At 43.3% G+C, this 16599-nt stretch overlaps 1 protein-coding gene across 1 annotated transcript in view; it reads right to left on the minus strand.

Annotated features, from left to right (window-relative positions):
• The window catches only part of scfd2 (sec1 family domain containing 2), a 118117-nt gene that overhangs the window by 22391 nt on the left and 79127 nt on the right, over positions 1-16599 (minus strand). The window contains exon 6 of the mRNA XM_080473041.1: positions 2102-2247. Within this exon, the coding sequence (XP_080329167.1) occupies positions 2102-2247 (146 nt within the window). The remainder of the gene's footprint in view (positions 1-2101; positions 2248-16599) is intronic.

Here is a 16599-nt window from a genome sequence, read left to right on the forward strand (position 1 = left end):
AACAAAACCCAGACTTATGTTAGATGTTTATTAATTAATTTATGTTTATATTATTTTGTTAATCTTACAGAGAAACAGTTTCATGCAAAGCTAAAATGACGTTATAAAAATAGTCTTTGAATTTAAATATAAAGGTGACACATATTCTTCTCTGTGCAACAAGCACAAAACACTGTGAGACAAAGAGTCAGGTGACAGACGAGGTGATCAGATGAGACAGGACGAGTCATCCTCTGAAGTCTCCTCTTATGTAAACCTTGAAGAGGCTTCATTAAGCAGGAAGTCACCTTGACCGACAAGCACTGGCTTCACAGATTGAGGGAAAATATGCTGTGACATAGCTTGATGGATTCCTGATGTTTCTCAAGAACATGCTGTAGCTGGAAGGTTCTCACACTGTTCTCCTCTCACACAAAAATCATTTTCATCATTCCACTAGGACAGGGACAGGAAGATCTGTCCTGACACAATACAAACGTACAAGCACACAGAATAGCACAAAGGGGCTAAATGATTTTCAACGACAAGAGGGTTTTGTACTTCTCCTTGTTATTCTGCATTAAAAAATGTTGATGTTCAAAGCAATGAGAGATTACTTTTATTCCCTGACAAACCGGAAGAAAGTGTCTTTAGAAATCACAAAACAGAGTTACAATTTAAGATTTCTTGAAACATTAGTTTTCAATTGCCTAGTTTGTATATATTCTCAATATATCTATATTCAATTTGCTACTTAGTAGATGGCTGTCATTTAAATACTTTCTCTATTGAGAGGCAATTCTGTACATCGACGTAAAGCGGACGTGTTTGAGTGTGATGCAGCTGTACAAAGAGTGAGCCAAACTATCTTCTCTAGGAATGATCCCAAATGTGACATTATTTACAACCATATATTGCACAGTAGATAATCTGGAAAAACAAACATCTGAACTAGGACAAGCATGACATGAATAATATTTAAAGGGCAGAAAAATAAAAAGTTAGATTAGTAAACTTTTTAACTGTAGGTGCCTTCTGCGATCACAGAGAAGCCTATTTTATAAGCTGTAATGCCATAGAGCAACAGCGGAAATTGAGATGTTTTGACATGACAATTAAAAAAATACAATTTAAGTGAACTGCCACCTCTCACGATTACATTTTAAATATCTGTGCCAAAGCGTAAAACTTAAGAAAGCTAATGACGAGCCAGTTGCTGTTTTAACTACTTTTTTCAGAAAATCAACTCCAGAATGAATTAACATCGTTGAAAACGGGTCAATGGTAGAAAATCAGCTATAAACTTTTTAAAATAATAACATTAACAAGAACTCTATTTTACCACCTCTCATATATAAAATGCAGCAATCTTAAATCTTTCATTTTCGGATTGAACACTTACATCCTGTAAGAAAAAAAAGATTTGTATGCCATTGCTTTGGAAAAATGACTTATATAAGAATCGGAATAAAAAGTTCAAGAGGTGCAAACAATAAAAGACAAAATGTGAAGGACATAGGAGTCTTCACAGCTTTTACTCAAACTTCATTGCAGTTTCAACAATGGAACTTTCCCCCGCTTGTCATTTTATTTTTTATCATGTTTTTTGCAGGGACAAAAAAATCACAACCTTGCTTGAAGAAAACTGTCTCTGACTGGCATTTATTATCCTGGCCTATAATCCATTGAAAAACCTGCCCAATCAGAGAGGAGGACAGCGAGGAGGAGTCTGCCATCGTTGGCTGATTTATACCAATGGGTTTTCTTGTCTTGAGGACAAAGACTTTAGAAAGACAGAGAAGTCCTTCTGAGTTACATAATCTCCAAGACACAGACTCAGAAGAAGTTCTTAAAGTAAACACTTTCTTTGTGTGGTACGTTTATGTGACGTAAACTGAAGCTCAACAAAGGCAGAGAAGGTCAGAGGTTCTCCACTCAAGTCATACATGTGCTGCTGCCACAGCAACAGCATGAACATGAACTACAAGGTAAATCGAAGACGAGCGAGAAACTATGTCAGCTGAAGCTGGGATATTGTGTAATGTATACAGTGTGCATCCTCTACAGGTAAGCTCTTCTGCAACATAAAGCATGCATATGTACTTGGTGCATCAGACCTGACCTGGTGAACTCCATCGCTCGCAGCATAAACGGAGCGCAGCAGCTTGAGGTGGTCTCGGTTGTGGCTCAGACCTCGGAGGGTATCAAACATCTCCTCCATTGCTGAATGGGCTCGCTCTGTGGTCAGCTCCTCAGGGTCTGCACAACCTGAAACAATAATGCACATTTATAGGAACAATAAAAGGTTCCAAAACTACACACAGTTTTTATCTGGGCTTCGTACACCATCAGACCCATTACATGCTGCTTACACATGCACAAAAAACATTTGTATCTGCAAAAACAGTCGGCTGTGTGATTGGTAGGTAGGTAATTTTCTCAGCTGGGTGTGCACTGAAAACAATTATCAAGGTAACTGCATGGGAGCAAGAGCACAATAACCCTTTCATTTAAATACAAAAGTCTAATCAAAAGCTAATGCTCCCTTCCTCTCTGAAGAAGTGCACAGGAAAGCAAAGATGTGCAACATGCAGAATGAAAGTGTAAGGGCAGAGAATGTGCGAGAATAAAAAGGACAGGTGGAAAAAGAACAGAGGAATATTAAAGGATAGTAAATAGTTTATGTAAAAGGACAGAGGAACAAAGCAGGGAGGAGCATGGAGGTAATTTCATAATACTGTTGGCAGTAGAAGTAGGTCGAGGGGGACCTGCGTTTTCCCTCACACAGCTCAGGAATGTGGTTTCTTCTATGAACGCAGAGGTCAGCGGTGTTATAGAAGATATAAACACACCTGGAAACTGAACCAGCCCCTGCTTCTAGGACACAAACTAACGGAGATGGGGTGGACACACACCTGGTGGCATGGATAACGGACTATGTGACAGTATGTTTGACTGGGGGACTGCAGGTCCGACGCTGTGGTCAGCAGCACCGGAGCGCCACAGGGGACTGTGCTTTCTCCGGTCCTGTTCACCCTTTACACATCTTTCATTCATTTTCTCCCTCTTATCCGTTTCCTGGTCGCGGGGGTGTCAGTCGGAGTACCGTCACCCAGGTCACATTGTATCGATTAAGAACCTTCCTGCAGGGGATGAGCCGATGGGAAGGTGACGCCCGGCGTGGGACATGGACCCTCTACCTTGAGATTGAGAGTCTCGTGCTCTACCAACTGAGCTAGCCGGGGGCCCCCCCTTTACCCATCCTACTTCAAATACAACTCGGAGTCCTGCCACTTGCAGAAGTTCGCTGACGACACTGTGATTGTGGGGTGCATAAGTGATGGACAGGAGGAGGAGGAGGGCAGGAAAGTGATCCAGGGCTTTGTCACATGGAGTGACTCCAACCACCTGCGCCTCAACACCACCAAGACCAAAGAAATGGTGGTGGACTTCAGGAGATGAAGGTCGCGACCGATGCCTGACACCATCAAGGGGGACATTGTGGACATTGTTAAGACAAATACCTGGGAGTACAGTTGGATGACAGACTGGACTGGACTGCAAACACAGATGGCCTGTGCAGGAGAACACAGAGCCAGATGTACTTCCTCAGAAGGCTGGCGTCCTTCAACATCTGTAAAAAGCTTCTGCAGATGTTTGATCACTCTGTAGTGGCGAGCTCCGTCTTCTATGCTGTAGTGTCTCGGAGTGCAGCATCAAGAAGAAGGATGCCACACGTCTGGACAAAATAGTGAGGAAGGCAGGCTATGTGGTGGACACAGAACTGGACAGTCTGACATCTGTGTCTGAACGACACCATCAGGTTCCCCCACTGAGTCATGGAGTTTCAATCATTATTATTTTATTAAAATAAAACAAAACAAAACAAAACAAAACTGAATCACCAGACAAACACACAGCTCTTGCAGGCTTTACTCCAGTGTGTGTCTCCCGCCTGTCACCCAGTGTGTCCGAGCAGCTCCTCCTTTATGGGCAGAGAGATGATGCAGTACACCTGATTCACATCAGGAGCTTAATCACCTCTCTGCCACAGCATGTGTCAATATTAATACAGTTTTCAGAGTACAGCTGATTTATGTCCTGTGCTATTGTCACACCGAGGTATTCAATAGAGGCCTAATCCCAATTAAACATACTTATTTTCAAGATCTGGTGATGAAGCAAAGTCGAACACTTGTGTCTTATTAAAGCTTGTGTCTTGTCAATATTGAGAGTATACCTTGACAAGGCTCTGCAACTGATCCGTTAATCTAGGAACTCCTGACTCCGGGTTCTTGAGGCTCAAAAGACATCATAGAGACAGTAGGGACATCACAGAGGAGTGTGGAACTACTGTCCTAGAACACCACGCCCTGTAGCCGTAAACCTGTAGTGGCTGTCAGCCTGCTGGTCACTGGCAATAGGAGCATAGTTCACACCAAGGTGCACAGAGCTCACGTGTGCTCAGGAGAGGCAGTCGGCCACCACATTATTTTTTCCAGCTGCATGCCTAATGTATGTGGTAAACTCTGAAATTGCAGGGAGGTGTCGGTGCTACCATGCAGAACACGGCTCTGAGGTCTTGGACACGTCGAAATTGAGATGTTGTGGTCAACAAAAGCCTAAAACTCCTGACCCTCCAGCAAAAACTGAAAATGATGGGTGGTCAGGAAAAGCACCAGGAGTTCTCTGTCAAACCCGCTTTAATTGCTATCACCATCACGCTGCTGCTTGCTGAAGAATGCGAGCAGCTACCACCACCTCAAATACAGCCCCAACCACATAGTCCCAGGCATTGGGGAAGAGCGCCATTGCCGCTGCTGGGGACGGATGCGTGAATGCCAGGATCCTTTCTGAGGACCAGTCCACATCCTGATTGTCCTTTTTGCACCAAAGGGCGTTGTACAGGGGGCGCATCAGGTAAGCCACGTGAACTGCCAGCGATGTAACAGGTACTCCTTCACCGAGGCACTGGCCACCATGATATCATCCAGGTATAGAAATAGGAAGGGCAATGGCTTTAACACAGAGTCAATCAACTGCTGCAATGTCTGCACTGTGCCTATTAAGACCAAACATTCTCAGAACCTCAGACGTGTGGTGTGATAACTGTAGTCTTATCCACGGACTGGGATGGATTGGTACCTGGTGGTAGCCTCTCGCCAAATCCAACTTGGAAAAAAATACGGTCCCCACCAAGTGGACAGACAAATCCCAGATGTGTGGAACTGGGTACCAATCGTGAGTGGTAATATTGTTCAGACTCCAAAGATCACTGTGCAGTCTCCAACTACCATTGGGCGTGGGGACCATATGTAAAGGTGAAGCCCATGGACTGACAGGGCGCTGTCACAATGCCGAGTCCCTCCATTGTAGCAAACTCCTCTTTAGCTATCGTTAGCTTAGCAGCATCCAGTCGGCGCGGGCGCGCAAATACCGCCAGGCCAGCTGTGGAGATATAAAGTTCCCCTCGATGTTTAGCGATGGAAGCAAAGGCCCTCTCCACACAAGCCAAAACAATCTTTTTTCTCCCCGGCGTTCACCAAAATAATTCCATTCACACGTCACTATGAACACGGCTTAACACGAGGCTAAAGGGCATGAAGTACATGTACCAGGCCTTTAGGGGTGCTGTGACTCCTGATAGGTTAACTGACAACATGTGAGTTAATTGAAGGCACACCTGGGGATGTATTTTAAGGCCACACCTCAAACACTCTGCTTCCTTTTTTGAAATCACAGGAAAATCAAAAGAAATCTGCCAAGAATTCAGGGAGAGAATCGTGGCGCTCCACAAGTCTGGTTCATCCTTGGGTGCAATTTCCAGATGCTTGAAGGTGCCGCATTCATCTGTTCAAACCATTATACGCAAGTATAAACATCATGGGAATGTCTAGAAATCACACAGCTCAGGAAGGAGACAGGCTCTGTGTCCCAGAGATGAATGTGTTTTGGTCCGAAATGCACAAATCAACCCCAGAACAGAAGCAAAAGACCTTGTGAAGATGCTGGCTGAAGCTGGTAAGAAAGTGTCATTATCCACAGTGAAACGAGTACTGTGAGAAGCCTGTGGAAGGATACTGTAGGTCTATGGCCCTGCTCCTGCTCCTCCGGCTAGCGTCAGTCGCTTCTGCAGCGCCACCTGGAGCATGCAGTCCGTCATTATTGTGGTTATTAGATGACATGGAGGACCGCGGTGGGGGGAGGCGGAGCAATTACGTCATCCTTTTTCCACGGATGATCGTCTCTGCCGTCCACACCTTACAGCCGAGCCGGGGTTGTAGAATTTCCCCACTCTGGGACCCGTGTTAAAAAACAAACATTTTGGGGTTTCTAAAATGCCGCCTTGTATGGATGATCGGCCAAAAACGGTGCATTTCCATGAAATGGCGTTCTCGTGTGGACGGCCCCTGAGAAGATCGGGACTGTTCGCTCAGGGAACTCGGCCAGGAGCTGCTGGTACACATCCCCTGTGGCGCAAATACTTGCGAGGGAAAATGAACAAACACTTTGTTCTCGGGGTGCTGAGGTACTGAAGATTCCTGAAACATATATGTAACATTGTTATATATCAGTTACTGTGTGTGATCCTCTCTGTGCTCTCTCCTCTAAATCCCGTCTCCGTGTACTTTGCTGAAGGATCTCTGGCTCTGGAGCGGGTCACATAGTTTGATGTTTTTTTAACTAAAATTGTAATGTTAGGTACACTGAGATGACCGTGTTTTAATTGGTACTCTATAAAACTGAATTAAATTAGAAGTGAGAGAGGTGGACTTTTTGCCAAATGTTATAGCAATCTAGGAAAACTTTCTCTCTTTGAGACACACAATAGTGAGCACCCCGTTCACAGTTCAACAGAGCTTAAAACCAGGCAGCACTGGACATTTTATTGAACTAATTAGGCCAAACTCAACAGGTTATATTCGACTTCTGCCACCACAGGTTTAGCTTTGAAGCTGAGAGATTCAATTAAAGCTCCTGCTTCAGTATTACACATCATGTGAGCACACATGGCCATACTCTTGTTATTAAAGCAAAGACATATACTGTCTATGAACAAGCCCTGAATTTAAGATCTCACATTCATGAGACATATAAAAAAATACCTTCATGCACAATAATGTGCAGTGTATAACATGCTACACTGTGAACTAATGGATTTTAAAGGAAGTTCCATTGTTTTCACTCCCCCATTCTAAAAATGACTTTACCAAGGTGGAATATGACCTACGTGAACGCTCAAGTTTACTTTATTTGGTTTGTTAAATCTGCAGAGAAACATGTCAGTGTCAGCACAGTAATATAACACACACTAAAGAGGTCTTGATATCTGTTTTTTTTCTCCAGTAATTCTGCTCCCTTCGCTTATAGACGATATCAAATTTAGCATGGCAGGTCTTTTGTTTTGTGTTGCCGTCTTCAGGAATGTGAAGTGTCTGGCTCCATGGTTTGCTCTCTTCTGCACCACCCTGACTGTGAGGTAGACTGTCAGGAAAAAGAAGAAAAAAAAAAAAAAAAGAGCGAGACCTTTTGGCTGAGCTGAGCATGAAGACTGCAAGTGACTGGAAAGATAAGGCCCTAACACTAACCCGGAAAAACTTATGTCAAATGTTTCATGTGAGCATTTATGCTGCCAGAAGTACATTTTTAAATTAATCTGCATTCGCTGAGAAGAAGTTTGTGGCTGAATTTGTAGGTACAAGGGCCAGTCAAGAAGTTAAATCTGTGCTTGAGCTGGCTGACTTGGTGGCCAGGGGCTGGGCGAGGTCCAGGGCTTTGGCAAAGCTTTCAAATGCAGGACCCACATCCTCACCCCCCCCCTCAAGACAACCTGTGGTTTAGATGTTGATCACGGTATTGCAGATCCTCCAGGTGCTGATCCAGGAACATCCAGCCTGGCTGTGATGCTGAACACCTGTGTCTGAATTCATGTCATGCGGCACTGCCACGCCACCGAGCATGCTGGCATCATGCCACATTTACAACACAACAGCCGTGCGATGACTCTCACGCAAACATGGGAGATAAACTCTGGTCTCTTTCACTCAGAGGGAAGACTGAATGGGCCTATTTTGCAGATGTTTGATTGTGTTCAAGTTCTTTGTCACGTGAGGCACGTGATGTTAAATGAAATGATCAACTTAAATGATAAACAAGAGTACGTGCACAGCATGAGAGCAACAGACATTTCTGCTAAAGTATTAGACTTCTGGAACAACTCGACAGTCACTGATTTATTTAGACAACAAAGTGAAATGAGTCTGACTCAGCCCTCTACCCTCTGCTAGGAGACAGACTGAGAGATTAAAGAAAAGCAAAACGGGGGGGGGGCTGTCGGTCCAGGCAGTTTCCTTAATTAGATCTAACAGAGCCGGAGGTGAGCAATAGTCAGTAGAATAGTCCTGGAAGTGTGAATGGAACCTGTGATGCTCAGGAAGTGGAACCAACCAACCAGAGGAGCAGACGGGGATGTCTCACTAATGAATGGAACTGAACAGGAAGGGAAAATACATGAATGGAGATTTAAAGCTCGATTTTAAGGATCTAAAACACACAGTGTAAGAAACATGGGAATGTGTCTCGAGACATTCTCTAGTCCACTTTGGCTCATGTGACATGAGTCAAATGGATTATATAATGTCACTCACTTAATAAGCATCAAAACAAAACACAGCGTTCTTTACAAAATATAGAATAATTCTCCAAATTTAGGAAAACAATATCCGTCCATCCATCCATGCTGACTATGAGCAGGGTACGCTCTGCACAGGTCTCCAGTCTATTACAGGTCAGGACAGATTCTGGTCTGTGGGTGGAAACTCACAAGAAGGACGCACGCACGCACGCACGCACGCACGCACGCACGCACGCACGCACGCACGCACGCACGCACGCACGCACGCACGCACAGAAGAAAGTCGAACTCCCTGAGACACTTTTCGTGTTGGAATTGAAAAATATAGAACGATGAAATGCGTTAAAGTATTTGAGGCATTATATTCATTGTAAGAATTTCCCCCAGGAATTAATAAAGTAATCTATTTCTGATATATACAGACATGTCACACATGAGGGTCATAAGTATCAAAAACACACAGTGATGACGGAGTATTGCAATATATTGAAAGTTGAAGTAATCTTAAAAAGAACGGGGAAAAACACTCAATCATTACAAGGTAATTCAGTGACAACATTAAAATTATTCATGCAAGCAATTCAGTGGTGCTCAGCTGGGAGGCATTCACTGATTTCACATGGAATTTCACAAGCTTTTCAAAACTAGGAAGGAGCGTTTGAGGAGAATTAATCACCCGCTTTAATGAGTCAATACAGAAGCAGGAAGATGTACCAAGAAATCAAAACACATTCCAATACCAACAAAGAAACATGTCAGTGCTATAATATAACATGGAGGACTGAAGCATGGTTTCTTTGAGTATAGAGAAAAAACTCCAGCTGCACACCATATTCTCTAAAAGCAGAAAAGTGGAAGAATAAAAGTATACCCAGATTAAAAATAAGGTGTAAATAAAGTTTAAAAAAGAGTCAATTGAAGGAACATAGATGCAATTGTATAGCTGACCACTGACTGCACTATTCTGCTGACAGGAAATACAGTCTGTGCTAAAGAACACAGAGAAGGTTCATTTAGAAAAACATAGCCAGTTTCCTCAACAACCCTCAAAACACTGCAGCAGCTTACCCTCTCTGGTCAACACTACAATCTAAAGTAATCACTGCGTATTTATCACAGGAATGTAGACAACGAGACTGCTTAATAATATCTGTTGTTTTTTTTGAAACATTATCAAAAATCCAGCTCTGGTCTGAGAATAAGAATGAGTGTATGTGGATTTTAGAGGGAGCGAGATAGCAGGGGATAAGAAGGCATGCGGCAAGGCAGTTTTACAAAGAGTTTATATCAGACGTGGTAATCCTGTGTGGAATGTTGGGGAGGAAAATCACATTGCTACTGTACTGCTGTGTGGAAGAGGAGAGACGGAAGTGGTGGGTTTTCATTGCAGCAGACTGTCCCTGTTCACTCAGGTGACGCGAGCTGACTGTATGATCTCCACGTCAACACGACATCACTTGTGTGGAATAATAAGACTGACGCAAGGAAAAGCCAGCTGCACAGTAAATAACTGCACACACTGGGATATAAGAGCTTGTAGTGTGTTTACCTGAAGCTATTTGATGGTCTGACCCAAAACAAGCAAGACAATGGAAATATGAAGCCTGAACATGTTTCAGTGTGGAACGTTCACCTTCAGGTGGATTCTAGCTTATCAATAATTTATGGTAGGTCATACAACGCCCCTCTCTTAATTGGAATCTTAGAGAAATTAGGTATTTGGGAGTTTGGCTGACGCCGAAATTCAAAGACATGAATGAAGAAAAAGATTCCTCCCCTATGAACAGTGAAATAACAGCTGCTTTGGGACGTTGGACTCTCCTCCACTTGGACATGAGCAACTGGATTGAAACTATTAAGCTAAACGTTCTACCAAGGTTGTTATATCTCTTCATGTCTTTACCAATAAAAAATCCTCCTAAACAATTCAACGAATTGGACAAGCAAATATCACGCTTCATCTGGAATGGAAGAAAACCAAGAACTAAATATTCAACCCTCCAACTAAGTAAATACAGAGGCGGTATGAGGAAATGTGATGAAAATGAAGCAGATCGTTACCACGTCTTCTGGAGCTGTCATGGAATCCAGCAGCTTTGGAACCATGTACGGGGGGAAATACTAGAGATTTTGAAGCTGAAAATAACAACTTCCTGCCTTGTGCTCTACCTGGGAGATTTCCCAGAAGAAGTGAAAAAAAGTGACAAATATTTATTGAAAATATTTATAGCAGCTGGGAAAAAGGCAATTCCATGTAAATGGTTACAGGCTGACCCCCCTCTATGGATTATTTATTCAATATAGTTTCTGAAATCTTTGAAATGGAAAAACTAACTCTACACTTGAGGATTAGAAAGAAAATGTTGAAAATGGACACAGTTTTGTAAATAAAGAATAGAAATGGGAAGAAGAACAAACGGGGGGAAAAGTGAATTGAAAAGGCAAAAGGAATTCTCTCTAAACATCTTATGTAGAAACTGAAGAAATGAGTTGATCAGGCTCCCAGGAATGCCATGTTTTTTGGTGTGTGTGTATGTGTGTGTGTGTGTGTGTGTGTGTGTGTGTGTGTGTGTGTGTGTGTGTGTGTGTGTGTGTGTGTGTGTGTGTGTGTGTGTGTGTGTGTGTGTGTGTGTGACCTTATCTCTCTGTCTGCCCACTATTATAAGTGCTACAATAGTACCTATCACTGTAAACCCTGAGTGAATGACCCACTACAGTGCAAATGATACCGACTGTCTCCTGCTATTTGTTCTGTTCAGGATTCATTTTGTTCTGAAAATAAATAAATTATAAGTACAACAAAAAGAAGAAACAATAGCTTATGAAGCCTGCTCAACATAACTAATGGCCACACATTAATTACACAAAAAATAGGAATCAATCAGTGCAAAAGATGGCAGACAGCAAAACGTAAGCAGGACAATCAGCCACAGACATCCTGTGAGGAGCGAACCGGAGATACAAAGCTCACTTGCTGTGTCAGCACTCAAGACACTGGGCTTATAATTCCAGAGTGGCCCACTTGACGAAAAACACAAGAGCTGTTAATGTGGACTTCTCCATAAGCCCATTCTACATGTTCAGGACGGAAGTCAACCCGACTTGCAGCCTTTAATTCCACAATGATGCTGTTAATGCTTTTGTTACAAAAGAAGAAAGGAGGAAGTTTCACCAAATGTCATTCGTTGCCATTTTGGTGGTTTGAATCTTTTGGCAAATATGAACTCAAAAATCTGCTGCTTAATATTCTTTTTCTGGAGGAAAAGATAACAAACCATCTTATGGTTGAAAGTGTTATTACAAGACTTGACTGGCTGAGCCAGTTGCTTAGCTTGTGTTTTCCCTTTCATAAAGTCAAACACTATAAAAAAAAGTTAAACATTTAAAAAATGTGTTTTAAAATGTATACTACATATCAAACCTTGAAAGTTCAGCCTCCCTTGCGGCTATGAGACAGAGCATTAGGTGTTTGTATGGATCAGTGAACGGAGCACCTGCATAATCACACACTTTCTGAAAGCCTCTTTAGTGTGGAGCCTTTTGCTTCAGGAGCCTCTGAGGTCACAAGCTGAGGAAGGTGCAGCCTCCGCTCTGCCACCTCTGGACAAAACTATTATGGTTGGGGTAGCCCACAGGCAGCAACAATGCAGAGAACACACAGATCGACATGTAAATAACTGCCTCCTGAGCGCTTTCATGTCAGCGGGTGGGAATGCGGGCTGCACAGTGGCTTGGCAACGAGGACCACAGATGTTGTGTTGTCTGCTAACAGACAGGAACAGATCAGACTGGGTGTGGGGGATCCAAACGCTGACGGGGAACCACCTGAATTGAAGCGAAAGGGTTTTGCTGCCTGTATGTGTGGGTCTGACGGGCGACAGCAAGGCTGAAGACACGTCTGTCTAATGGTAGACTGAATCTCCATTTGAGAGACGAGACTGGAGAGAGCAGCTTAAATCACATTACAGGGCAATATACCAGCGTTAGAGAGACGCAACTCCTAATTATCCCCACTTCTCTCCGTCTTGGGAGCAGATTAGGAGGTAGTCGCACACACACACGCACGCACGCACGCACGCACGCACACACACACGCACTCTCTGTACATTTCTTTAAATTGTGAATTGAATGTGTTAAATGAAGGAGACACAAATGAACCTTGACCTATTTCTTCTTGATCGTTAACAAACTTCTATAATCATGATACAGTCGTCACTCATGGTTCCATTTTCATTTTAAAAGCTTTTATTATCTAACAGTCTACTAATGTAAAATGTGAAGTGAGAAATTCTTTGGTACCAAAAAGTTCAAACCTTGTGAAAGCTGTCACTCTGAAGACGTTTGCTTCACCTTGCTGCTGTGTGACTATCAGAGCTGCTGAATTTGCCTCTGACCCGGGGTAATTCCAGTGCTGTTGTGTTTGTGAGGGAGGATGTGATGTGGATCACACTGTTTGAAGCATGGTTTGGAGGGAAATCTGTGAACCCTGGCAAGGCACACAGAACGTCATCAGTTCCAGACAAAGACGAAATTACAACTCTGCACGCAATGCAACATGAGTCCCCTCCATCATACTGAGCCATGACGGAGAGCCAGAGGGTGGGGTAATGCAGAGTGTGGATGTCTGTATGGTGGTGCTTAATGGTGCAGTGTTAAACAATCCTCCGTTCCACACTGGTTTTACTGGGAATGTCTGGCTGGTTGCCTGACCACCATGTCCCGCATCTCATAAATTTGCCGGTGGTTACATAACAGCAGCCCAGTGGTGCTTCTCCACACCTCCACAAAATATTCCAGCCTGACTGTGTGTCTCATAGATGGGGATACAAAATGTCTGCTTTTTGATATGACAGCGGAAAAAATGTTGATTACTGTTGTTAAATATTGCATGAGTTGTGTAATCATGACAGTAAACTCTAAGTATGCGTTCATGTTTGTCAAAGAGAGACTATTATTAGGCACTGTAACGCAGTCCAGATTCTGAGAGCCGGTGTCATGAAACTGAACCGTAACAAATGCAACAAAACTGTCTAGTGACACTTTGAGAAAATTTGCATAACAACATATAAACAAGTTTAGTCTTTAGTTGCAACAACCGACTTTTGAGAACTTAATAATATCTGCTGTTTTAATAGTATTTGCATTTGTTTTAGAATAAAGGTTATCGAGATTTTATTGCAATCCTGTTTAGAGCTGCTTGGTTAAGGTAATTCTACTTTTACTGTTTTCACAGTTTCGTTTTAATTTCACCAACTCGACACAGCAACAACAGCCTGCTTTGGGAAAGTGACGCTCAGAAACCAGTGAAAAAAGAGCGAAAGATGCTCAAAGATTCTGTTAAGTCGAAACAAAAGCACAGAATTGGGTCAATCAATCTTTTGCAATTAGGGCCAAAACATTGCAAAACTTTCTTGTTCTGAGATCCAAATCACAAATCTATATCTTCATTCAAATACTTCTGAATCTTTTTTCTTAGTGGAAACTCTTTGAAAAATGTTTTATGGATGAATGTTTACATGAAAACACAAAAGGTAAGACTGTTTAGTAGAACTATTCCTTTGTTGTAATACGTCTTTCTTTCACTGTTAAAGGCTGTTAGGCTTGTTTTTTTGTTTCCAGCAGCAGCTTTTCCCGCTATGTGAAACAAGAGAGCTTTGATTAGCGATGCACATTGAAGAGGATTTGATTACACTTTCAATCCAGAGGAATGTAATCGTGCACCTGGCTGGCAATGGAAAATGTTATGCAATAATGAAAAGAAATCCTTAACTTCCCATTGCAGAGAACTTACATAAGCGTAACGACAGTTTGTCACGTTGCCCGATGCAACCTTGCAAATGTGACAAGTGGAAAATCAGAGTTTGACTGTAACATCATAGCTATAAAAACACAATGCAGTGAGCATGCCACTGAAAACTGCTTTTTTCACTGTCGCAGCATAAAGAAGACATCGGCCTCTAGTGGGCCGCAGTCTGAACCCAACAGAACATGAGGCCCGTTACCGTCCAATCAACCCTGTATGTGCTGGAAACAATGTCTCACACACACACACACACACACACACACACACACACACACACACACACACACACACACACACACACACACACACACACACACACACACACACACACACACACACACACACACACACACACACACACACACACCATTTCATTTGATTAGATGTCAGTATTAACAATGAAACTATGTAACAAAGTAATAATGGACAAATAAATTAAATGACAAAACAAACGAGGGACAAGGGCTAAACTATTATATTATTATAGGAAGTTTGTTAGTGTGTGTGGAAGAAGAAGAAGAAGAAGAAGAAGAAGAAGAAGAAGAAGAAGAATCATCATCATCATCATCATCATCATCATCATCATCATCATCATCATGACTCTGACTGGAGGCTGGGCTGTGATATTACATGTCTCACTTGAACAGGTTCCGATGTCTTTGTGTGACTGATCAACATCGAGAGCAGGGGTCCTCAATAGGCGGCCCACGGGCCGGAGCCAACCCTCTGGCCCGCGCCGGCCCATGAGCTGCACATCAACGTCAAATCAAGTGGAATTTGTGGGGAAAAAATGTGCTGCTCTACCTTGTTTGGACCTCATCCCACACCGTAGTCGGAGCTGGAGTCTGAGCGCATCTGACATAATTACATCAACGCATGCTCCGCTCGGACGTCCTTGGATTTGAAGTTCATGAAACTACCCCGTCATTGAGGAGTAAGTCAAAATTAAAGAAAGAAACAACATGAACTGCAGCGTGAAAAAGTGGAGCAGGAAAAGCTTCAGTTGAACTCCGACTGGACTGAACAGTTTAGTTTTATATTACCGGGCCATACTTGATCTGCATGCAGACCAGAGCTGTCAGCAAAGTGGATCATCTACAGCGGCACTTCAGCTTTCTGCATGCCGCCATCTTTAATACCAACGACCCTCCGAAATCCCACAGCGGCTAAACAGAAAACATAACGTCACACAAGCACTCAGCGTCTATGACCTGTCAGCATCGGCTCAAGAGAGCGCAACGGCGCATCATCGCTTGTTTCATGGAACCTTGCCAAAGCTAAGAAACAATTTGCTGATGCTGAGTTAATTTAAAAAAAAGCACAATTAATATGGTTGATGAAGTTTTAAGTCACAAAGAGAAAAGCAAGAAAACGGTTGTGGAGCTGTTAAAGGTGCGTTTACACAAAATGAGAAGTTTGGCCCGAATCTCAATTCCTGACCGCAGATCACGGTTTTCACCTGAATTCTTTGATTCAGGGTCGAGGCGTCACGCCGTCACGGACAGTCGCCACCTTTTATCATGAGTTACAGGCCCCGTTTACACGACAACGAACACGAGTGTATCCACAAACTTTCTTCACTTTTGGGGGGTCCGTTTACCCGACACCAGTGTTCTGATCCACTGTATCCTCAAAGTTTTTAATCCGGCTCCCAAAGTGGAAAGATTATTTCACAGCCGCTAATCCCTCCTGCAGAGACTGATGGAGGCTACAGAGCCTGTTACTGCTCATCTCCCCCCCTCCCTCCTGATCATACAGTTGTAAACAAACATGGTGGCCCCGTAGTGGTACGACCCGTAGTGGTACGACCCGTAGTGGTACGACCCGTAGTGGTACGACCCGTAGTGGTACGACCCGTAGTGGTACGACCCGTAGTGGTACGACCCGTAGTGGTACGACCCGTAGTGGTACGACCCGTAGTGGTACGACCCGTAGTGGTACGACCCGTAGTGGTACGACCCGTAGTGGTACGACCCGTAGTGGTACGACCCGTAGTGGTACGACCCGTAGTGGTACGACCCGCGGTCCGTATACTAGTATTATGGTCCAGATCAGTAGTTTAATAGTTGAGACTCTCCCTGATATCATCCGGTTCCTCATCAGTCCATACGGATGTCAGGTTCTCTCCATTTTCTTCAGGTTTATAGTGTTTTGTTCTCTGCACACGTCTGTGTGGTTTCAT

Source organism: Lipophrys pholis, assembly GCF_963383615.2.
Source record: "Lipophrys pholis genome assembly, chromosome: 10".
In the NCBI taxonomy this organism is placed as follows: Eukaryota; Metazoa; Chordata; class Actinopteri; order Blenniiformes; family Blenniidae; genus Lipophrys; species Lipophrys pholis.